This window comes from Carcharhinus amblyrhynchos, chromosome 13 (assembly GCF_965287045.1).
Source record: "Carcharhinus amblyrhynchos chromosome 13, sCarAmb.v2.hapA, whole genome shotgun sequence".
Taxonomy (NCBI): Eukaryota; Metazoa; Chordata; class Chondrichthyes; order Carcharhiniformes; family Carcharhinidae; genus Carcharhinus; species Carcharhinus amblyrhynchos.
Window position 1 is genome coordinate 72,764,655 of NC_137336.1, and position 23,612 is coordinate 72,788,266.

General features: G+C 48.0%; 1 protein-coding gene across 1 annotated transcript; it reads left to right on the forward strand.

The window, feature by feature from the left end:
- Positions 1–1,190: 1,190 nt before the first annotated feature.
- LOC145351328 (beta-1,3-galactosyl-O-glycosyl-glycoprotein beta-1,6-N-acetylglucosaminyltransferase 3-like) lies at positions 1,191–23,317 on the forward strand. The gene is made up of 2 exons (XM_080200949.1): positions 1,191–1,952; positions 22,787–23,317. The coding sequence occupies exons 1-2, from the start codon at positions 1,191–1,193 to the stop codon at positions 23,315–23,317; spliced, it is 1,293 nt and encodes a 430-aa protein (XP_080057075.1).
- The last annotated feature ends 295 nt before the right edge of the window (positions 23,318–23,612 follow it).

The window sequence follows — 23,612 nt, forward strand, 5'->3', positions numbered from 1 at the left end:
ACATCTTTGGACTGTGGGAGGAAACCGGAGTACCGGGAGGAAACCCATGCAGACACGAGGAGAATGTACAAACTCCACACAGGCAGTGACACAAGCCGGGAATCGAACCCAGAACCCTGGAGCTGTGAAGCAGCGGTGCTAACCACTGTGCTACCATGCCGCCCTTAGGTCAGTGACGATCTTATTAAATAGCATAGCAGGCTCTAGCAGTTGAATAGAGGCTGGTGACCTCTGGCTTTAATCCAACCACGACTGATAGTGAAATCTGAATCCAATAAAAATCTGGAATTAAAAGTCTAATGATGACCATTGTCATTTGTTGCAAACGTCCATTTGGTTTGATAATGACCTTAGGGAAGGAAATTGGCCTTCCTTACACTCTTGGCTTACGTGTGACTCCGAGACCCACATCAATATGTTTGAATCTTTACTACCCTCTGGAATGGCCGAGTGAGTCACTCAGGTGAAAAGCAGTTAGAGATGAGCAATAAAGTCAGCCAGTGATGCCCACAGCCCATGAATGAATGTTTCAAAAATGGATTGGGTGCAGAAGTAGGCCATTTGGCTCCTCGAGCCATTTGATAAAATCATGACTGTTTGTGTTTCAAGTTTTTCTTATGGATTATAATAGAAACACAAGAATTGTTTTATTGTCTCTACCTGTAATATTGTTAAAACATGCATTTGCTTATCTGATTCTCACGTGTGAATCTTTTTCAAGATCGATCCCAGATCTTTCTCTGGAACTGCCGCAGAAATCTCGATGGGGAAGTGGAGAAGATGGAGACAGTACACAAAGTGACATCAGTAAAAAGGCAGAGAACGTGATCGCCTGAAGCTTTGCCAAGTTAAAAATATCTAATTTCTACATTAGGAGACTTGAGGAGCTGAGCATTGTAACAACACCAGGGGCATAGGAAGGGGGTGGGGAAACTCTACAGATTGAACCTGACCACAGTCTCCAAAGGGACGATACAACACCTGGAGCAGGAGTGGTAGTGTCTGTGTCCAGCCAATGAACCATAACTGATGTGTCTCAGATTTCAAATCATCTGCATTTGAAAACCTTACACTTCAATAAGATTCTCCTTTACAAGGACAGCAGTCCCCTCATTGTGTGCCTGCAACGGAATTATATCTGGAAACCTGATTTTTTAAGAATTTATATATAAACCACATGTAACAAAACAATGAGAAAGTTGACTCGCTACGTTGCCAGGGTAGTGGTGCTGTCTGGACTGATCTTGACCATTCTCTGTGGATATTTATTCTGGAGACCAGATGTGAGGCCGAACTCTCGGAAAACTGTTAAAGAAAAGCCAAGTTATCGTGTGCGGTATGAGTCCCTTGAGCTGTCGGAAGAGAACTCGAGTTGTTGGAAGATAATTCGCGGTGACCCGGAAGCCATTGAAGAGGCCCTTTTAGAGTCAATCCAAGTCGTGAAGAAGCATAAAGTCTTCACCGAAATCGATTATTTATTGATGACACGGAATTGCGACCGTTTTGTTAAAACCCGCAAGTATATCACATCCCCCTTAAGTGCCAAGGAGCGGGATTTCCCTCTGGCCTATTCAATCGTGATCCATGCCAACATTGAAATGTTTGAGAGACTCCTAAGGAACATTTATGCTCCACAGAATGTGTACTGTGTCCACGTGGACAGGAAGTCTACAAAACCATTCCTCTCAGCTGTCCAGGCCATCACTTCCTGTTTCACGAATATCTTCATTGTAGGGAAATCTGAGTCGGTGGTATATGCCTCATGGTCCCGAGTTCAGGCTGATCTGAATTGTATGGAAGAGCTCCTGCCCAGCCCCGTCTCCTGGAGATATCTCATCAATGTCTGCGGACAAGACTTTCCAACCAAAACCAACAGGGAAATAATCGACTATCTCATGGCCCAGAATGGCTCGAATGTTATTGAGTCAGATCCTCCGCCAGCATTCAAACAGGTAAGGAAGCCACCTTAGTGCCCCAAGAAGGGTCATTGGTATGGAAACATTCTCCACAGGTGATGCCAGACCTGCTGAGGTTCTTCCCCATCCTCCACCCAATTTTTATTCCCCCCCTCCAGTGTTGAGTGTCCATCTGCCCCATCACGGTACTCCATCCGTCCTTCTCTCTACCCGCTCGCCAACGAAGAGAAAATACTGCGGATGCTGGAAGTACTCAATATGTTTGGCTTAAACTATGGAGAGAGAAAGAGGGAACACTGATTTGCAATGGCCAGTATGGAGATTTGGTAATTAGGAGTGCTAATAGGACGCTATCATTTATAATGAGGGGAACTGAATTCAAAAGTAGGGAGTGAAAAACAGAAGATGTTGGATAAGCACAGGCAGCATGTATAGACATGATGAGGAGATGCCGGCGTTGGACTGGGGTAAACACAGTAAGAAGTCTCACAACACCAGGTTAAAGTCCAACTAGTTTATTTGACAGTAAACCCACTTAAAGAGAGATTGCCAAAGATGTCATGGGCACAAGACGATGGGTATGGTAATGGTATAGCATTAAGGGCTAAAAAAAGTGGTGGTGGTATAAAGCAAAGATAGCAGAATGTGGGGAGGAGGGGGGGCTGGGGAAGAGAGGGGGATTGGGAGGAGGGAGGGGGGATTGGGGAGAGGGAGGGGGGAGAAGGGGGTTTGGGGGGAAGAGAGAGGGGGCGGGGGGAGGGAGAGTGGGGGGAGAGAGGGGTAGGGGGGAGGGAAGGGGGAGAGGGGGGATTGGGGAGAGGGAGGGAGACAAGGGGGTTTGGGGGTAAGAGAGAGGAGGTGGGAGGAGGGAGAGTGGGGGGGAGAAGGGTGGTTGGGGGGAAGGAGAGAGATGGGGGTGTGGGGGGAGGAAGAGAGGAGAGAGATGGGGGGAGGAAGAGAGAAGAGGGGTTGGGGGGAGGGAGAAAGGGGAGGTTGCGGGGGAGGGAGAAAGGGGAGGTTGGGGGAAGGGAGAGTGGGGAGGAGAGGGGTGGTTGGGGAGGGAGGAGAGAGATGGGGTCTGGGGGGGAGGAAGAGAGAAGAGGGGTTGGAGGGAGGGAGGGGGGTTTTGGGGGGGAGGGAGAGAGACGGAGAGATGGGGTGAGGGGTGGAAAAGGGGTTGGGGTGATGTTTGCACTGGGACAGAATAAATCAAGGAAATGAAAGCAAGGAAGGGCCATGATGGAGCGGAATGTTCAGAGTCAAAAGTTGAGCTCAAAGTTCAATCCAGAAAGCTATAACATGCCTAAACAATTGTTCCCCCAGTTTGCATTGTTCTTCATTGGAGCATTGCAATGGGCCAAGGACGGACATCTGGGCATGAGAGCCAATGTGTTAGGTTGGAAGGGTAAGTATCAAGAAGGTTGGGGTTAATCTTGTGGATGTTGCAAAGGTGTTCTGCACAGTCGTAACCTAGTCTGTGTGTGATTTCCCCAATGGAAGGAGGCCACATTGGGAGCAGTGAATACAGTAAGTTGAATTGAAACACTGCTTCATGTATTTGTGCCCTTGGACAGTGAGAAGATAAAGATGTATAATAATTTCCAGTTTCCTGGCCCAACTGTCTTCTCTTGCCTGTAGATGTATAATCCCTCCACACCTCCATTCCCCACCCAGTCGGTCTGAGGGCTCATCAGTTCCTTCTTAACCACCGACCCAAACAATCCCCATCCACCATCACTCTGCTTGGCTGAACTCATTCTCTCACTCAACTATTTCTCCTTCAACTTGTCTCACTTCCTGCAAATAAAAGGTGTGATTAACCGGGATCTTGGCTTCATGTCACAGTATCTGTAACCCCCACATCTTGCCTGGGCTTGCAAAATCTCACTAACTATCCTGTCTGGAGACAATACCAATCCCTTTAACCTGTGCTCAATGCTCTCTCCACTCACATTGTCTGTACCTTTAAGACTTGGTTAGTTGTAAAGGCTCATGTTCCAATCATTATTCATGTAAATTGAGTTTGTGTCTTTGTGCCCAGTTTGTGATCAGAACTCCCACCAACCTGATGAAGGAATAGCGCACTCTGAAAGCTTGTGGCATTTACTACAAATAAACCTGTTGGACTTTTAGCTGGTGTTGTGAGACTTCTTTCTGTTTTTACCCCAATCCAACGCCGGCATAGAATCATAGAACCCTACAGTGCAGAAGGAGGCCCTTCGGCCCATCGAGTCTGCACCAAACACAATCCCACCCAGCCCCTACCCCCATATCCTTACATATTATACTCACTAATCCCTCTAATCTACGCATCCCTGGATACTCAGGGGCAACTTCTTAGCATGGCCAATCAACCAAATCCGCACATCTTTGGCATCTCCATATCATGACTACCCGCATGGGCCCCCAGATATATCTGTCTTTTTGTGGGGTATGTGAAACACTCCTTGTTACACTACTCAGGTCCTCTCCCACAATTCTTTTCCCGTTACATTGATGACTGTGTCAGTGCTGCTTCATGCTCTCGTCTGGACCTGAACAAATTTATTGATTTTTGCTTCCAAAGTCCAGCCCTATTTAACTTTCACACGGGGTCAATCTCTACACTTCTTTTCCCTTCCTTGACCCCTCCCACTCCATTTATCGTAATACGTTGCCACCAATGTTCATTCCAAATCCCACAATTCCCACAGTGCCTATCACGAGGGGGGTCACAGGCTCAAGGTGAGAGGGGCGAGGTATAACTCCGATATCAGAGGGACGTTTTTTACGCAGGGGGTGTTGGGGGCCTGGAGTGCGCTGCCAGGTAGGGTGGTGGAGGCAGACATGCTTTTTTTTTGGCCTTCATAGCGAGGGGGATTGAATATAAAAGTAGGGAGGTCTTGCTGCAGCTGTATAGGGCATTGGTGAGGCCGCAGCTGGAGTACTGTGTGCAGTTTTGGGCACCGCACCTGCGCAAAGATATTTTGGCCTTGGAGGGAGTGCAGAGGAGGTTTACTAGGCTGATACCGGAGTTGAGGGGGTTGAGCTATGAGGAGAGGCTGAATAAACTGGGCTTGTACTCGTTAGAGTTTAGAAGAATGAGAGGAGATCTCATTGAGACGTATAAGATGATGAATGGGATGGATAGGATAGAGGTGGAGAGACTCTTCCCACTCAAAAAAGACAATAGGACTAGGGGGCACAGCCTCAAGATAAAAGGGGGGCGGTTTAGAACGGAGTTGAGGAGGAACTTCTTCACTCAAAGGGTGGTGAATCTCTGGAATTCTCTGCCCGTTGAAGTGGTGGAGGCTGCCTCGCTAAATATCTTTAAGACGCGGGTTGATGGGTTTTTGATAGGAGAGGGGATTAAGGGTTATGGGGAGAGGGCGGGAAAGTGGAACTGAGCAGCGACAGATCAGCCATGATCTTATTGAATGGCGGGGCAGGCTCGAGGGGCTGGATGGCCTACTCCTGCTCCTATTTCTTATGTTCTTATGTTCTTATGCTGGCATCGTTTAAGACTTACCTGGATAGACACAAGAGCAGCCTGGGAATGGAGGGGTACAAGCGAATGGTCTAGTTGGACCAATGCGCGGCACAGGATTGGAGGGCCGAAGGGCCTGTTTCCTGCGCTGTACTGTTCTTTGTTCTTTAGTTACCCTAACTAGAGCTTCTCACACCTCGCTCCCATAAGGACTCCATCCCAATCTTTGCCTCTGTTGCATCTGTTCGATGATGCCAACTTCAAAAATGGTGCTGATATTTTGGCCTTTTTCTTTAACTGAGGCACCCAACTGTGTCTGAGATGGGTGTGACTGCCCACTTACCCATCCCTAAAAATTGCCCTTGGACTAAGTGGCTTGTGGTGTCATTTTGGGATGCAGTTGTGTCAACCATATTGCTGTGGATCCGGAGTCAAATTTGCAGTTGCCAGTGACATGCACGCATGCACTCGATGGAATTCTCCAGCCCTTCATCTTGCTGGAACTCTCGGGTTTCACCAGCAGTAGGTTTCCAGCCGTGTGGGGTTGCTTCAATGCAAACCATGGACCAGAGCATCCCACCACCACCAGTGAATAGCATGCCGCTTCTTGCTGCTGAGAAACAGCTGGGAGACCATCCCACCCCATCAAAATAATTTATCAAGGGCAGATTATGTTTGACTAATCGAATTGATTCTTTTTCAGTGGAGTTTTTGGAATGTATTTAACAAGAGTATCATAAGGCAAAAATTGAGTCTTAAAGGGCCAGTGTACAATCAGATAGAAATGGCCTTAAGTATTGAAACCAATGTGTAGTAGGGCTAAATAGTTGATTCTCGGATTGCAAGGTCATAGACATTGCTGTTCCCCAAGATTTGGACCACTTCTTCATTTTCTTAATAATCTTGATCTTGGAATATGGAGTTAACATTTCGATACTGCAGGGTGCAGGGTGCAGGGTGCAGGGTGCAGGGTGTCAAGTGCAGGGTGTCGAAATTTGCTGATGACACCAAGATTGGGGGAAAGGCAAATTGTGCGGAGGGTGTGGAGAGTCTGCAGAAGGATCTAGATAGGCTGGGCGAATGGGCCAGGAACTGGCAAATGGAATTTAATGTTGGCAAGTGTGAGGTGGTCCACTTTGGTAGGAAGAATGGTAGGAAGGACTATTACTTACGTGGCGAAAAACTGCAGCAGGCGACGGTGCAGAGGGACCTCGGGGTCCTTGTGCATGAGTCGCAAAAACCCAGCTTGCAGGTGCAGCAGGTGGTCAGGAAGGCGAATGGGATGCTGGCCTTCATAGCGAGGGGGATTGAATATAAAAGTAGGGAGGTCTTGCTGCAGCTGTATAGGGCATTGGTGAGGCCGCAGCTGGAGTACTGTGTGCAGTTTTGGGCGCCGCATCTGCGCAAGGATATTTTGGCCCTGGAGGGAGTGCAGAGGAGGTTTACTAGGCTGATACCGGAGTTGAGGGGATTGAGCTATGAGGAGAGGCTGAATAAACTAGGCTTGTACTCGTTAGAGTTTAGAAGAATGAGGGGAGATCTCATTGAGACGTATAAGATGATGAATGGGATGGATAGGATAGAGGTGGAGAGACTCTTCCCGCTCAAAAAAGACAGTAGGACTAGGGGGCACAGCCTCAAGATAAAGGGGAGGCGGTTTAGAACGGAGTTGAGGAGGAACTTCTTCACTCAAAGGGTGGTGAATATCTGGAATTCTCTGCCCGTTGAAGTGGTGGAGGCTGCCTCGCTAAATATTTTTAAGAAGCGGGTTGATGGGTTTTTGATAAGCGAGGGGATTAAGGGTTATGGGGAGAAAGCGGGAAAGTGGAACTGAGCCACGACAGATCAGCCATGATCTTATTGAATGGCGGGGCAGGCTCGAAGGGCTAGATGGCCTACTCCTGCTCCTATTTCTTATGTTCTTATGTTCTTATACTGGCCCATTAAGTTGGAGGCGTGGCAAAAAGTGAGCATGATGCAAATTATCCCCAGTAGGGCGTTGATATGTAAGTGAAATGGATAGACAAATGGCAACTGGAATTGAAAGGAATGAGAGATGAGGTGATGTGCTTTGGCAGAAAGGTTGGGGAGAGGCTATCTTGCAGAAATGTATCAATTCTCAGGAATGCAAGAATAGAGGTGACCTGGGAATGCATGTGCATCGATCTTTGAAGGTGTGTGGATATGTCATGACGTGGCAGTTGGTAAATGCCAGGCAGCCCAAATACTAAAAGAGAAATAATGAAATAAGCTGCCATAACGGTTTGAAACTTGTGTATTATGAGGAGTTATCTGGTGTCCAGATGGGTAAGATGAAAATAAGTAACTCTCAGACCACTTGTGATGATTTTAAACAATAAAGTTAAATGTGTATTACACTAAGTAAAAAACACTTGAACAAGAAAATTGTTACACAGTTAACACTAACTTTACAAATATTTATTAAAAGATATTGGATTAAATAAACTCAGAATTAAGCCATCTCTTCATGGTAACAGTCTTCATAGATATGTAATCTATAGATTTGGCTTCAACACATGCTATTTTAGTCAAAAACTCACAACCACACCCCAGCAACCGTCAGTCTCATTTAATATATTTTTCCCATTTGATATTCTACTTTATTGTTTCTACAATCCTTTAGGACTTCTACTTTCCAGAACTGGTTAACTCCTTTTAAAGTACTTAGTGACTTACTATACTTATAAAGTAAACTTACCATCTTCCCTTACATATGTCTGATTTCCTACATGGTGGCACAATGGTGCCTCACAGTGCCAGGGACCCAGATGTGGAGATGGCCTGTGCGGGGTCTGCATGTTCTCCCCCTGACTACGTGGCTTTCCTCCGGATGCTCTGGTTTCTTCCCACAGTCCGAAAGACGTGCCAGTTAGCTGCATTGGCCATGCTAAATTTTCCCTCAGCGTATAAAAACAGTGGGGTGAAGTGACTTGGGGATTTTTACAGTAACTTCAGTGCAATGTTAATGTAAGCCTACTTGTGACACTAATAAATAAACTTAAAACTTAAACCCAATTCGATATGATTTCTTTGAAATCCAACAGTCAATTTTGAAACCGCTTCTCTTAGCTGCTTAATGTAAATTTCCAGATGATGTGCTCCCCAGATCCCTCCCTCCTCCACTCCTCTCATTCCGTTCCCCTGCCTCTCTAACACGTTCATTGCAATTTCAACCACTTGTGATGCTTTGACCTTTCTAACCTCCAGTTTAATGATACCAGTGACACCACTAATCCACAGACATGCTCTTATCTCAGTATATGACAATACGACAATAACATTGCACAACCAAATAACTGCTCTCAGTTTCCTCACAATATAATGAGAGCCTGCTTCACGAAGCATTTGGGATCGTGGGCTTCAAAAATAGAGTAAGAAGTCTCACAACACCAGGTTGAAGTCCGACAGGTTTATTTGGCAGCATAAGCTTTTGGAGCACTGCTCTTTCATAGAATCGTAGAACCCTACAGTGCAGAAACAGGCCCTTCAGCCCATCGAGTCTACACTGACCACAATCCCATCCAGGCCCCACCCCCCCATATCCTGACACATTTACCTGCTAATCCCTCTAACCTACACATTCCAGGACACTAACGGGCAATTTTTTTTAGCATGGCCAATCAACTTAACCCACTTTGGACTGTGGAAGGAAACCAGAGCACCCGCAGGAAACCCACACAGACACGAGGAGAATGTGCAAACTCCACACAGACAGTGACCCGAGTCAGGATTCGAACCCAGGTCCCTGGAGCTGTGAAGTAGCAGTGCTAACCACTGTGCTACCGTGCCGCCCTTCATCAGGTGAGTGAGGACTTGTGTTCACAAACAGGGCACATACAAACACACGCAATTTACAACATAATGGTTGGAATCTAAGTCTTTATAGGTAATCAAGTCTTAAAGGTACAGGCAATGTGAGTGAAGAGAGGGCCAAGCACACAAGTTAAAGAGGTGTGTATTGTCTCCAGCCAGGACAGTTAGTGAGATTTTGCAAACCCAGGCAAGTCGTGGGGGTTACAGATAGTGTGACATGAATCCAACGTCCCAACAAAGAACAAAGAAGAAAGAACAACCCAGCACGGGAAACAGGCCCTTCGGCCCAACAAGCCCACGCCGCCGCATCACCCTACACCTATTCTACCCTGCGTGTCTACGAATAGAACCCCTGACTTAGCCAGATTCAGGGGAGAATAGTGTCAATTTGGTAAAACCAATCAGCCTAAGAGCACATCTTTGGGGTGTGGGAGGAAACCGGAGCGCCCGGAGGAAACCCACGCAACCACAGGGAGAATGTGCAAACTCCCACAGACACAGGCCCAAATCCATGTATCTGCACAGCTAGCAGTGCTAGTCACCGAGCTGTTGCGGCGCCCGTCTACCGGTCCAGGATCAAGCACACACGCCGACACGAAGTACTAGGCCACTCCTGGAACCTCCAAGAGTAGCCCACGCACGACCCACCGTGTGCATGCCCCTTGTTTGACAACGAGGTGGACCTCCACCTGTGGAATAAAAGACAAAAACGTTAATCACAAGCCTGCCTTTCCGGTGTCTCCCGAGGTTCTAACCCTTATTTAATAACCCCTACAATAACCCTCCATCCTCATTTCACTCATGTGCCTATCTAACTGAACCTTAAACGAGTCCAACATTCCCGCCTCCACCACCCTACTCGGTAGCGCGTTCCATACCCCCACAACTCTCTGCGTAAAGAACCTTCCTCTCATATCCAAATTATACCTCTCCCCCCTCACCCTTAAATCATGTCCTCTTGTATTTGTAACCAATCTAGGGAGCAGTCCCTCACTATTGACTCTGTCTATTCCCTTCAGTATCTTATATACCTCTATCATGTCCCCCCTCAATCTCTGTCTTTCCAAGGAGAACAGTCCCAGTTTCTCCAACCTTTCCTCATAACCCAGCCCCTCCATGCCAGGCAACATCCTGGTAAACCTCCTCTGCACCCTTTCCAGAGACTCCACGTCCTTCCGGTAGTAAGGTGACCAGAACTGGACGCAGTACTCCAAATGCGGTCTAACCAACGTTCTATACAACTGAAGCATTAGACGGCAGCTTTTAAACTCTATACCCCTTCCCATAAAGGCTAGCATTCCATAAGCCTTCCTGACAACATTCTCCACTTGTGTCGCAACCTTCATGGATTTGTGAACCTGCACTCCCAGGTCCCTCTGTGTTTCTATACCCCTAATTTGTCTAACTTTAATCACATAACTCCTCTCTACATTATTCCTTCCAAAATGCATCACCTCGCATTTGTCAGGATTAAATTCCATCTGCCACCTATCTGCCCAATGTACCAACCTATCTATATCCTGTTGTATCACCTCACAATCCACTTCAGTACCCGCCAACCCTGCCATCTTGGTGTCATCAGCAAACCTGCTGATCACACCACCTATGCTCTCTTCCAAGTCATTTATGTAGACTACAAAGAGGAGAGGTCCCAGTACTGAGCCCTGCGGCACACCACTGGTCACTGGCCTCCAGCCCGACAAGGTCCCCTCCACAACTACCCTCTGTCTCCTATTACCCAGCCAGTTCTCAATCCACCTAGCTACCTGACCTCGTATCCCATGCGCCTTAACCTTTTCTACCAGCCTACCATGAGGGACTTTGTCAAACGTCTTACTGAAATCCATATAGATGACATCAACGGCTCTCCCATCGTCAACCGTTTTTGTCACCTCCTCAAAGAATTCCACCAGATTCGTAAGGCAAGACCTCCCTCTAACAAAGCCATGTTGTGTATCCCTAATCAGACCGCAACGCTCCAAATGCTCATACATCCTACCCCTAAGTACTTTTTCCATTAATTTCCCTACCACCGATGTCAAACTCACCGGCCTATAATTTCCAGGGTGATCCCTGCTACCTTTTTTGAACAGTGGTACTACATTTGCTACCCTCCAGTCTTCTGGGACCTCACCTGTGTCCAAAGAAGAGACAAAGATTTGCGCCAGAGGCCCAGCAATTTCATCTTTCACCTCCCTAAGCAGCCTGGGATAAATACCATCAGGCCCCGGAGCTTTATCCATCCTTACGCTACCTAAAAGCCCTAGCACTTCCTCCCTCGTAATAGATATTTCCTGCAGCTGATCCTCAGCTCCCTCTAACAGACCGCACGATTCCGAACCCCTCTCCTTCGTGAATACCGACGCAAAGTATTCATTCAGGAGCCCCCCCATTCCCTCCGACTCAATACATATCTCCCCACTTTTGTCCCTAAGAGGACCAATTTTCCCTCTAACTACGCTCTTGCTCCTAATATAGGAATAAAATGCCTTCGGATTTTCCTTAATCCTACCAGCCAAAGCCATTTCATGCCCTCTCTTCGCCCCTCTAATTCCCCTTTTTAGCTCCCTCCTACTCTCTCTATAATCCTCCAGCGCACTCTCCGTACCCAGTTGTTTCGACCTAACATACGCCTCCCTCTTCTTCCTGACCAAGCCTTCAATACCCCCTGTAATCCACGGCTCTCTAATCCTACCTTTCCCATCCTTCCGCTTAACCGGAACATACCTCCCCTGCAACCATTTCATTTTGCCCTTAAAAGCCTCCCACTTGCCAACCGTGGACTTTCCAGCTAACAGTCCCTCCCAATCAGTGTCCAGCAGCTCCCTCCTAATCCTGCCATAGTTCGCCTTTCCCCAGTTCAGCACACTCCCGTTTGGCCGGCACTCGTCCCTTTCCATTTTTATCCTAAAGTAGACGGACTTGTGGTCACTATTAGCCACATGTTCACCTACCTCTACCTCTCCCACCTGCCCTGGCTCATTACCCAACACTAAATCCAGTATAGCCCCTTCCCTAGTCGGACTAGTTACATACTGCTCTAGAGACCCTTCCAAAACACATTTCACAAACTCCTCTCCCTCCGTACCCCCAGCTCTAGGCCCCCTCCAATTCACTCCTGGAAGATTAAAGTCACCCACTACAACCACCTTATTCTTCCTGCACCTATCCAAAATGCCCCTGCAAATGCCTTCCTCCACTGACCTCGGGCTGTTGGGTGGCCTATAATACACCCCTAGCAACGTAATCTCTCCCTTTTTATTCCTCAACTCCACCCACAGCGACTCAATCCTTAACTCCTCCATATTGTCCTCCCTCTGCACTACTGTGATGTTCTCCTTTACTAACAGTGCCACCCCTCCACCTCTCTTCAACCCTCCTCTGTCACACCTAAAACACTTGTACCCAGGAACATTCAGCTGCCAGTCCTGCCCTTCCCTTAACCATGTCTCTGTTACAGCCACCACATCTAACTGCCTCACAAACATCAAGGCCCTAAGCTCATCCGTTTTCCCTGCCACACTCCTAGCATTGAAACAGACACAGTTCAACCCACAAGTGTCCCTCGGAACCTCCTTCTCCCTGAAACTTTTCCTTTCACCTGACTCTCTCCCAGCCACATCCCCACCCCCCCTCCATATTAGTTTAAACCCTTCATAAACACCCCAGCTAACCTCCCCGCTAAGACATTAGTTCCCCTCCCGTTCAAATTCTCCCCACCCCTCCTGTACAATTGCCCTTCTCTCCTAAACACCTCCCAGTGATCCACAAAAGTAAAGCCCTCCACCCTACACGAATCCCTCAACCATGCATTCAGCTGCATGATCTCGTCATTCTTTGCCCTGCTGGTACTGGGCAACAACCCAGAGAGTGTCACCCTGGAGGTCCTACTCTTTAGTTTGGCCCCCAACTCCCTAAATTGCCTACGGACCTCTACCCTACTCCTCCTTCCTATGTCCCCCTCCCCTACATGTACTATGACCTCAGCCTGTGCCCCCTCCCCTTTCAAAATTCCCTCTACCCTGTCCGTTACATCCTTGACCCCTGCTCCAGGAAGGCAGACCACCATCCTGGAGTCACGCCTCTGTCCACAGAACCTCCTATCGATACCTCTGATCCTCCAGTCCCCTACCACTATCACCTTGCCAGTCCCAGTTGAGGCTGTCCTCATGTCTGCAGAACTTGGCTATCAGTCTCTGCTCAGCGGCTCTGCATTGTCATGTGTCATGAAGGCCACCTTGGAGAACGCTTACCTGAAGATCAGAGGCAGAATGCCCATGACCGCTGAAGTGTTTCCTGACTGGAAGGGAACACTCCTGCTGGATGATTGCCGAGTGGTGTTGTTGTTGTAGCGTCTGCGTGGTCTCCCCAGTGTACCATGCCTCGTATCAGGTAGACAACGTTGGCCGAGTCGCAGGAGTATAGACCATGTACCTGGTGGAAGATGTTCACGTGAGATGATGGCATCCGTGTCGATGATCCGGCATGTCTTGCAGAGGTTGCTGTGGCAGGGTTGTGTGGTGTTGTGGTCACTGTTCTCCTGAAGGCTGGGTAGTTTGCTGCGGACAATGGTCTATTTGAGGTTGTGCGGTTGTTTGAAGGCAAGAAGTGGGGGTGTGGGGATGGTCTTGGCGAGATGTTTGTCTGCAACAATGATATGTTGAAGGATCTAGAGAGGATGTCATAGTTTTTCTGCTCCAGGGAAGTACTGGACAATGAAGGATACTCTCTCCGTTGTATCCCATGTTTGTCTTCTGAGGAGGTCAGTGCGGTTTTTCGCTGTGGCGTGTCGGAACTGTCAATCGATGAGTCGAGCACCTCCTGTTCTTGTGAGGGCGTCTTTCAACATCTGGAAGTGTCTGTTGCAATCCTCCTCAAGTGAGTAGATCCTGTGTATACGGAGGGCTTGTCCATAAGGGATGGATTCTTTAGCATGTTTAGGGTGGAAGCTGGAGAAGTGGAGCATCATAACGTTATCCATGGGCTTGCGGTACAGTGAGGTGCTGAGGTGACCACCCTTGATGGAGATGCATGTGTCCAAGAATGTAACTGATTCTGGAGAGTAATCCGTTGTGAGTCTGATGGTCGAGTGGAACTTGTTGATGTCATCATATAGTTGTTTCAGTGAATGTTCACCATGAGTCCAAAGGGAGAAAATGTCATCGATGTATCTAGTGTATAGCATCGATTGAAGGTCCTGTGCGGTGAAGAGGTCTTGTTCGAATCTGTGTATAAAGATGTTGGCATACTGAGGTGTGAATTTGGTCCCCATGGCTGTTCCGTGTGTCTGGATGAAGAACTGGTTGTTGAAGGTGAAGGCGTTGTGGTCCAGGATGAAGCAGATGAGTTATTGCATCTGGAGACTGGTAGTTGTCGGCATTGAGTACTGAGGCAGTAATGCCATCGTCGTGGGGGATGCTGGTGTAGAGTGCTGAGACATCCATTGTGACGAGGAGTGCTCCTGGTTCAACTGCTCCATGTGTGCTGAGTTTCTGTAGGAAGTCCGTAGTATTGCGACAGATGCTGAGGGTTCTTTGTACAATGGATTTCAGGATGCCCTCGGTGTAGCCAGAGAGGTTCTCGCACAGGGTCCCACTGCCCAATACAATTGGACGGCCAGGTGTGATGGCCTTGTGTATCTTCGGGAGGCAGTAGAGATCTCCAACACGGGGAGTATGTGGGACGAGAGCACGGAGGGTGCTCTGATCAAAGGTCTTGATCACTCTGTTGTGTTGACGGGTATGTTCTTTTGTCGGATCTGTGGGTAACTGTCTGTAATGTTCCTCGCTGTTTAGTGGTCGGTACACTTCTTTGCAGTAATCCATTCTGTTCAGTGTGTCAATGGCCCCTCCTTTGTCTGCTAGTTTGATGACAATGTTGCGGTTGGTCTTGAGAGCGTGGATGGCGTTGCATTGTGCTGGGGTGATGTTTTGGGCATTGGAGATCTTGACTGCCTCCCAAAGATACACAAGACCAACACAACTGGCTGTCCCAACGTATTGGGCAATGGAAGCCTGTGTGAGAACCTCTCTGACTACGTCGAGGGCATCCTGAAACCCATTGTACAAAGAACCCCCAGCTTTGGTTGCGACACTACAGACTTCCTACAGAAACTCAGCACAAATGGAGCAGTTGAACCAGGAGCACTCCTCGTCACAGTGGATGTCTTGGCGCTCTACACCAACATCCCCCACAACGATGGCATTGCTGCAACTGCCTCAGTACTCAATGCCGACAACTGCCAGTTTCCAGATGCAATTTTACAACTCATCCGCTTCATCCTGGATCACAATGTCTTCACCTTCAACAACCAGTTCTTCATCCAGACACATGGAACAGCCATGGAAACCAAATTTGCACCTCTTTACACACAGATTCAAACAAGGCCTCTTCACCGCACAGGACCATCAATCGATGCTATACACTAGATACATCGATGACATTTTCTCCTTTTGGCCTCATGGTGAACAATCACTGAAACAACTATACGATGATATCAACAAGTTCCATCCCACCATCAGACTCACCATGGACTATTCTCCAGAATCGGTTACATTCTTGGACACACACGTCTCCATGAAGGACGGTCACCTCAGCACCTCACTGTACCGCAAGCCCACAGATAACCTCACAATGCTCCACTTCTCCAGCTTCCACCCTAAACATGTTAAAGAAACCATCCCCTATGGACAAGCCCTCCGTACACACAGGATCTGCTCAGATGAGGAGGATTGCAACAGACACCTCCAGATGCTGAAAGACACCCTCATAAGAACAGGATATGATGCTTGACTCATCGATCGACAGTTCTGATGTGCCACAGCCAAAAACTGCACCAACCTCCTCGGAAGACAAACATGGGGCACGGTACCCTTCGTCATCCAGTATTTCCCTGGAGCAGAGAAGCTAAGACATCTTCTCTGGAGCCTTCAACATGTCATTGATGAAGACAAACATCTTGCCAAGGCCATCCCCATACCCCCACTTCTTTCCATTAAACAACCGCACAACCTCAAACAGACCATTATCCGTAGCAAACTACCCAGCCTTCAGGAGAACAGTGACCACAACACCACACAACCCCTGCTGCAGCAACCTCTGCAAGACATGCACCAGGTACACAGTACATACTCTTGTGACTTGGCCAATGTTGTCTACCTGATACGCCGCAGGAAAGGATGTCCTGAAGCATGGTACATTGGGGACAACATGCAGACGCTATGACAACGGATGAATGAACATCACTCGACAGTCACCAGACAGGAGTGTTCTCTTCCAGTCGGGGAACACTTCAGCGGTCATAGGCATTCAGCCTCTGATCTTTGGGCAAGCATTCTCCAACGTGGCCTTCACGACACATGACAGTGCAGAATCACTGAGCAGAAACTGATAACCAAGTTCCGCATACATGAGGACAGCCTTAACCAGGATATTGGGTTCATGTCACACCATCTGTAACCCCCACAACTGGCCTAGGCTTGCAAAATCTCACTAACTGTCCTGTCTGAAGACAATACACATCTCTTCAACTTGTGCTTGGCCCTCTCTCCACTCATATTATCTTACCTTTAAAACTTGATTCCCTGTAAAGACTGGCATTCCAATAATTATGTTGTAAATTGAGTTTGTGTCTGAATATGCCCTGTTTGTGAACACAAGTCCTCATTCACCTGATGAAGGAGCAGTGCTCCGAAAGCTTGTGCTGCCAAATAAATCTGTTGGAGTTTAACCTTGTATTGTGAGACTTCTTACTGTGCTTTCCCCAGTTCAATGCCGGCATCGCCACATCATTCATAAATGGAGGCATTGAACGCAGAAACAGAGAAGTTAAACTGCAACCTCCTAAGGCTTTGTTCTGGACCTCAACTAGAATGTGGAATTAACATTTCAATATTGGTCAATGATGTAAGGTAGGGGGTCAAATTTCAAAATATCAATGCAGGAGGTGTGAAGGCAAGTGGTTGAAATGGTAATGAATGTGGCGGGGGATGGGATGGGGAGGGATGAGAGGAGGATGGGTGGGGGGGAGGGGGGGCATTGGGGGATCTGGGAAACACCTCAACCAGAAATTTACATTATGCAGATAAGAGAAGTGATTTTGAAGTTTACTGCTGGATTTCAAAGGGAACTTATACAATTCTGTCTACGTTAGACCTTTAAGTTTATCTATTAGTGTCACAAATGGGCTTACATTAACACTGCAATTAAGTTACTGTTAGAGAGAGCTAAGATTTTACCTGTTACAAACCTGTTTAAAATAAGTTTAAAGCACTTTACTCTTTGTAGAACTGTTTAAAGCATTTATTTATTGTATTTACTGCTTTAAGAATTCTGAGGGTGTGGTGAAAAGGCATTTGTGGAACAGCCTGCTTTAATTATCAAGGGGCCACACGGTGAAGCCTTCCATTGTTTGCTGGAGCTGAGAGAGAGAGAGCTAAGATTTTACCTGTTAAAAACCTGTTTAAAATAAGTTTAAAGCACTTTACTCTTTGTAGAACTGTTTAAAGCATTTATTTATTGTATTTACTGCTTTAAGAATTCTGAGGGTGTGGTGAAAAGGCATTTGTGGAACAGCCTGCTTTAAATCAGCGCCAGGTTTAAAAGGAGGCCTGGTGTAGACAGCGGGCAGCGTCTGAGCGGGCAGCGGAGTGAGTTAATAGGGCTTAATATCAAAAAGGGCTGGAAGGAAAAAAGGCCAGGTGAGTTTGTTTGAAAAAAAAACAAGGAAAAAATTTTTTTCAAAACTACTACAGCAAGAAACAAGGAAAAAAATTTTTTCCCCATAAAAAATTACAGTGAATAATGGAGGGGCAAGTGATGTGTGGTTTCTGTATGATGTGGGAACTGGCGGACCCCAGGGTCCTTCCCAGTGACCATGTCTGCAGTAAGTGCAGGTTGCTGGAGGAGCTCCAGCTCAAGGTGGATGAGCTGGCCTCTGAGCTACAGACACTGAGGCTCATCAGGGGGAGAGAGGGTGCCCCTAGACTGGCTAAATCTAAGGGTCAGGGACAAAAGGGGGCTGCTGGGAGGAGGAAGGGGGGTGAGGAGCGGAGGCCACAGCCTCTTAATCTGCATAACAGGTTTGAGGTTCTTGCTTCCAGTCTGGAAGAGGACGAGGCAGGTGAGGTTGGTGAGCAAACTGCACATGGTACAGTGATGCAGCAGGACATAGGCAAAGAGAAGGGGAAAAGGAACGTAGTAGTGATTGGAGATAGTGGGGTGAAGAGTATTGACACTGTCCTTTGTCACAATGACAAAGTGCACAGAAGGGTGTGTTGTCTGCCTGGTGCTGGGGTACAGGATGTTGCAGCTGGGCTGCAGAGGAACCTGGAGTGGGAGGGTGAGAACCCAGTCGTTGTAGTACATGTGGGTGCCGACGACGTAGGCAAGGTGCGGACTGAGGATCTGGGGAGGGAGTATGAGAAGCTGGGAATGGAATTAAAAAGTAGAACCGACAAGGTGGTCGTCTCTGGGCTACTGCCTGAACTGAGTGCAGACGGGCGTAGGGTTGACAAGATAAAGGAAGTGAATGGGTGGCTCAGGGATTGGTGTGGGAGGAATAGGTTCGAATTTATGGGGCATTGGCACCAGTATTGGGGTAGGTGGGACTTGTTCGGGCGGGATGGGGTTGGTCTGAATCGTGCTGGGACCAGAGTGTTGGCGAATCGAGTAAAGAGGACTGTAGACAGGGCTTTAAATTAATTGGGGGGGGGAGGGTGCGAGGGTAGGTGACGCTACGAGGTCTAAAGTTAAGGATAGGGTACAGGTAAGGGAAGAGGCCGAGGATGTCCCAATTGGTGGCGTTACGGCAAATAGGGTCCAGGTGAAGGCTGGGATGAAAGCGCTTTATCTGAATGCATGAAGCATTCGGAATAAAGTGGATGAGCTGGTGGCGCAGATCGACACAAATGGATACGATCTGGTGGCCATTACAGAGACGTGGCTGCAAGGTGACAGGGACTGGGAGATGAATGTACAGGGCTATCAAGTGTTTAGGAAGGATAGGCAGGAGGAAAGAGGGGGTGGTGTAGCTCTGCTGATTAAGGATAGTATCAAGGTGGTAGCAAGGGATGATATCGGAGCCAAAGAGCAGAACGTGGAATCGTTGTGGGTGGAGATTAGGAACAGCAAAGGGAGGAAGACGCTGGTGGGTGTCGTCTATAGGCCCCCGAATAATGATCTGGAGGTGGGGCGGGCTGTTAACACGCAAATAAGTGCGGCGTGCAGGAATGGGACGGCAGTAGTTATGGGAGATTCCAATCTGCATATTGATTGGTCGACCCATGTTGGACGAGGTGGGCTCGAGGAGGAGTTCTTGGAATGCTGCCGGGATAGTTTCCTTGAACAGTGCGTGTTGGAGCCGATGAGGGAGCGAGCTATCTTGGATCTGGTGCTATGTAATGAGGCGGGTAGAATTAGGGACCTTGCGGTGAAGGATCCTCTTGGAGAGAGTGATCATTGTATGGTGGAGTTTCTGGTGCAGATGGAGGAGGAGAAAGTGGGTTCCCGGACACGCGTCCTTTGTTTGAATAGAGGGGAGTATGGTAGGATGAGAGAAGAATTGGCAAATGTGGACTGGGGGAGTGCGTTGGAAGGTAGGTCTGCTGAGGAGCAGTGGAGGATCTTTAAGGAGATCTTTCTTGGTGCTCAGCAGAAATTTATTCCGATGGTTAAAAAGGACAGTAGGAAGAGAGGTAATAAGCCGTGGATAACGAAGGAGGTGAAGGAAAGTGTTAAATTAAAAGCGGAGGAATTTAGAGTAGCTAAGAGCAGTGGGCGAGAAGAGGATTGGGAAAGGTTTAAATGTCAACAAAGATTGACAAAGAAGTTGATAAAGGAGGGTAGGAGAAGCTATGAGGCTGGGCTAGCACTTAATATAAAAAAGGATAGCAAGAGTTTTTATAAATATATAAAAAGGAAGAGGCTGGCTAGGGTGAACGTTGGTCCTTTAGAGGATGAGAAAGGGGAGCTAGTGGTAGGGGATGGGGATATGGCTAAGGTCTTGAATAACTTTTTTGTTTCTGTCTTCACGGAGGAGGACGTGAATAATTTGCCGGGTGTTAGAGATGGAAAGGTGGTAGGAATGGAGGGTCTTAATGACATTACTGTTACTAGAGAGGTGGTGCTCGACAGACTGGAGGGGCTGATTGTGGACAAGTCCCCAGGACCGGATGGAATGCATCCGAGGGTTCTGAAAGAAATGGCGGAGGTTATAGTGGATGCCTTGGTGGTTATTTTCCAGACGTCGCTGGATTCCGGGGAAGTGCCGGAAGATTGGAAAACGGCTAATGTTACGCCGTTGTTTAAGAAGGGTGCCAGGCAAAAGGCGGGGAATTATAGGCCGGTTAGTTTAACGTCTGTGGTAGGTAAAATGTTAGAATCCGTCATTAAGGAGGAAATTGCGAGGCATCTTGAAGGGGATTGCTTGATAGGGCGGACGCAACACGGTTTCATTAAAGGGAAGTCGTGTCTGACAAATTTACTGGAGTTCTATGAGGATGTGTCTAGGGCAGTGGATAGAGGAGAGCCGGTGGATGTGGTCTTTCTGGATTTTCAGAAGGCGTTTGACAAGGTACCTCACAGGTTATTGCAGAAGGTCAGGGGACATGGAGTTGGGGGTAGGGTGTTAGCGTGGATAGAGGATTGGTTGTCAAATAGGAGGCAGAGAGTGGGGGTCAATGGGTGCTATTCGGATTGGCGGTTGGTGACTAGTGGGGTGCCCCAGGGGTCGGTGCTGGGGCCTCAGCTTTTTACCATTTATATAGATGATCTGGAGGAGGGAACCGAGTGCAGGGTGTCGAAATTTGCTGATGACACCAAGATTGGGGGAAAGGCAAATTGTGCGGAGGGTGTGGAGAGTCTGCAGAAGGATCTAGATAGGCTGGGCGAATGGGCTAGGAAATGGCAAATGGAATTTAATGTTGGCAAGTGTGAGGTGGTCCACTTTGGTAGGAAGAATGGTAGGAAGGACTATTACTTACGGGGCGAAAAACTGCAGCAGGCGACGGTGCAGAGGGACCTCGGGGTCCTTGTGCATGAGTCGCAAAAACCCAGCTTGCAGGTGCAGCAGGTGGTCAGGAAGGCGAATGGGATGCTGGCCTTCATAGCGAGGGGGATTGAATATAAAAGTAGGGAGGTCTTGCTGCAGCTGTATAGGGCATTGGTGAGGCCGCAGCTGGAGTACTGTGTGCAGTTTTGGGCGCCGCACCTGCGCAAGGATATTTTGGCCCTGGAGGGAGTGCAGAGGAGGTTTACTAGGCTGATACCGGAGTTGAGGGGATTGAGCTATGAGGAGAGGCTGAATAAACTAGGCTTGTACTCGTTAGAGTTTAGAAGAATGAGGGGAGATCTCATTGAGACGTATAAGATGATGAATGGGATGGATAGGATAGAGGTGGAGAGACTCTTCCCGCTCAAAAAAGACAGTAGGACTAGGGGCACAGCCTCAAGATAAAGGGGAGGCGGTTTAGAACGGAGTTGAGGAGGAAGTTCTTCACTCAAAGGGTGGTGAATCTCTGGAATTCTCTGCCCGTTGAAGTGGTGGAGGCTGCCTCGCTAAATATTTTTAAGAAGCGGGTTGATGGGTTCTTGATAAGAGAGGGGATTAAGGGTTATGGGGAGAGGGCGGGAAAGTGGAACTGAGCCACAACAGATCAGCCATGATCTTATTGAATGGCGGGGCAGGCTCGAGGGGCTAGATGGCCTACTCCTGCTCCTATTTCTTATGTTCTTATGTTCATATTGTGTCAATTTCACGACACAGTGGATGGCATGGTCGGTGGCACAGTGGTTAGCACTGCTGCCTCACAGCGCCAGGGACCTGGGTTCGATTCCCAGCTTTGGTGACTGTCTGTGTAGAGTCTGCATGTTCTCCCCATGTCTGCGTGGGTTTCTTCCAGATGCGCCGTTTTCCTTCCACAGTCCAAAAGACGTGCTGGTCAGGTGGATTGGCCACGCTAAATTCATCTTCAGTACGGAAACAGGCTCTGGAGTGTGGCGACTGGGGAATTTTCACAGTAACTCCATTGCAGTGTTAATGTAAGCCTACTTGTGACAATAATAGACAAAGTTAAACTTTAGTTCTTTAAGAAAAAAGCCCTGAGAGGGTGCACAGAGGAGATTTCCCAGGGTGGTTCCAGGGAGATTAGAGAGGGTTCCTTTCCAGCACAGCGGTGGTGGGGGGGGGGGGGGGGGGGGGGGAAGGGGGTGGTTTGCTGCTATACTTTCATAAAGTTTAGTTGGGTAAGCTAGGGGTTTTCTCCGCGTTGGAAAAGAGATATGATGGATTTGACAAGATAATGACTCGCATTGATAATATAGACAAAGAAATGAGCTAATTGTACATGACCTAGGAACACAGATTTAAGGCTTTGAGCGAGGAATGCAGGGGAGTGCGGAGAATTTTTATGAAGAGTGGTAATGCTCCTAAACCCCATTTGCCACCACCCCAAAAACCAAATGTCTGACTGAGGCTATTCAGTATCACTGTTACTGCTGTCAATGGTGGGTGTTGGGACAGAAAGATGACATTTTTCGGTGAAAAATAATTTTAATTTTCGTCGTCTTTCAGAGATGGTGGAAATTTCATTATGATGTGAAGGAGTCTGTGACCATCACCGGGCAACTTAAGACACCCCCTCCCATAAGGGGCTCCATGTTCGTGGGCAGCGCTTACTTTCTGGTCACCAGAGAGTTTGTGAGTCACTTGTTTGTGACGGCGGAAATCCAAGCGTTCTTCCAGTGGTCCAAGGACACCTACAGCCCCGACGAACACATCTGGGCGACACTGCATAGAATGCCCGGGGTGCCGGGCCATATTCCGCACACACCCCTCCGCGGTGGCCAGTCCCGTGTTATTACCCGAACTGTGAAGTGGTCTACCGAGGCTGGCGACATGGCGAAGGGAGCCTTATATCCCCCTTGCACAGGAAGGTTCCGTCACCTGATCTGCATCTACGGGAGTGGAGATCTCCCGTGGATCGTCCAACAGAAACCTTTGTTCGCTAACAAGTTTGACCCGCAAGTAGACAACATGGCTGTGCAATGCATGGAGGAATACCTTCGGCACAGAGCAATTCAGGGAGCAGGTAGCACAGATTAAATGAGGTGGGGGACAAAGGAAACAGCGAGGAGACAAAGGTTTTCAAGGACTACTGTGGCAAGCGTCGCTGTTCTATTTGTTACGAAGTTGCATCACACAGTCACAATTTTCTTTGGTTTTGTTCCATGCCAAAAGATCTAAGAAAAACCCATTAAGATCCCAGGTTGAAGCAAGGCATTGAATGTAAGACCGGGCATTGTGAGTGCTTACAATCTTCAGACAGAGAAAAAAAACAAAGAAATCAATTATATCCAATAGACGACGTTGAAATTGGCATGGAAAAAAACAAAAAAAA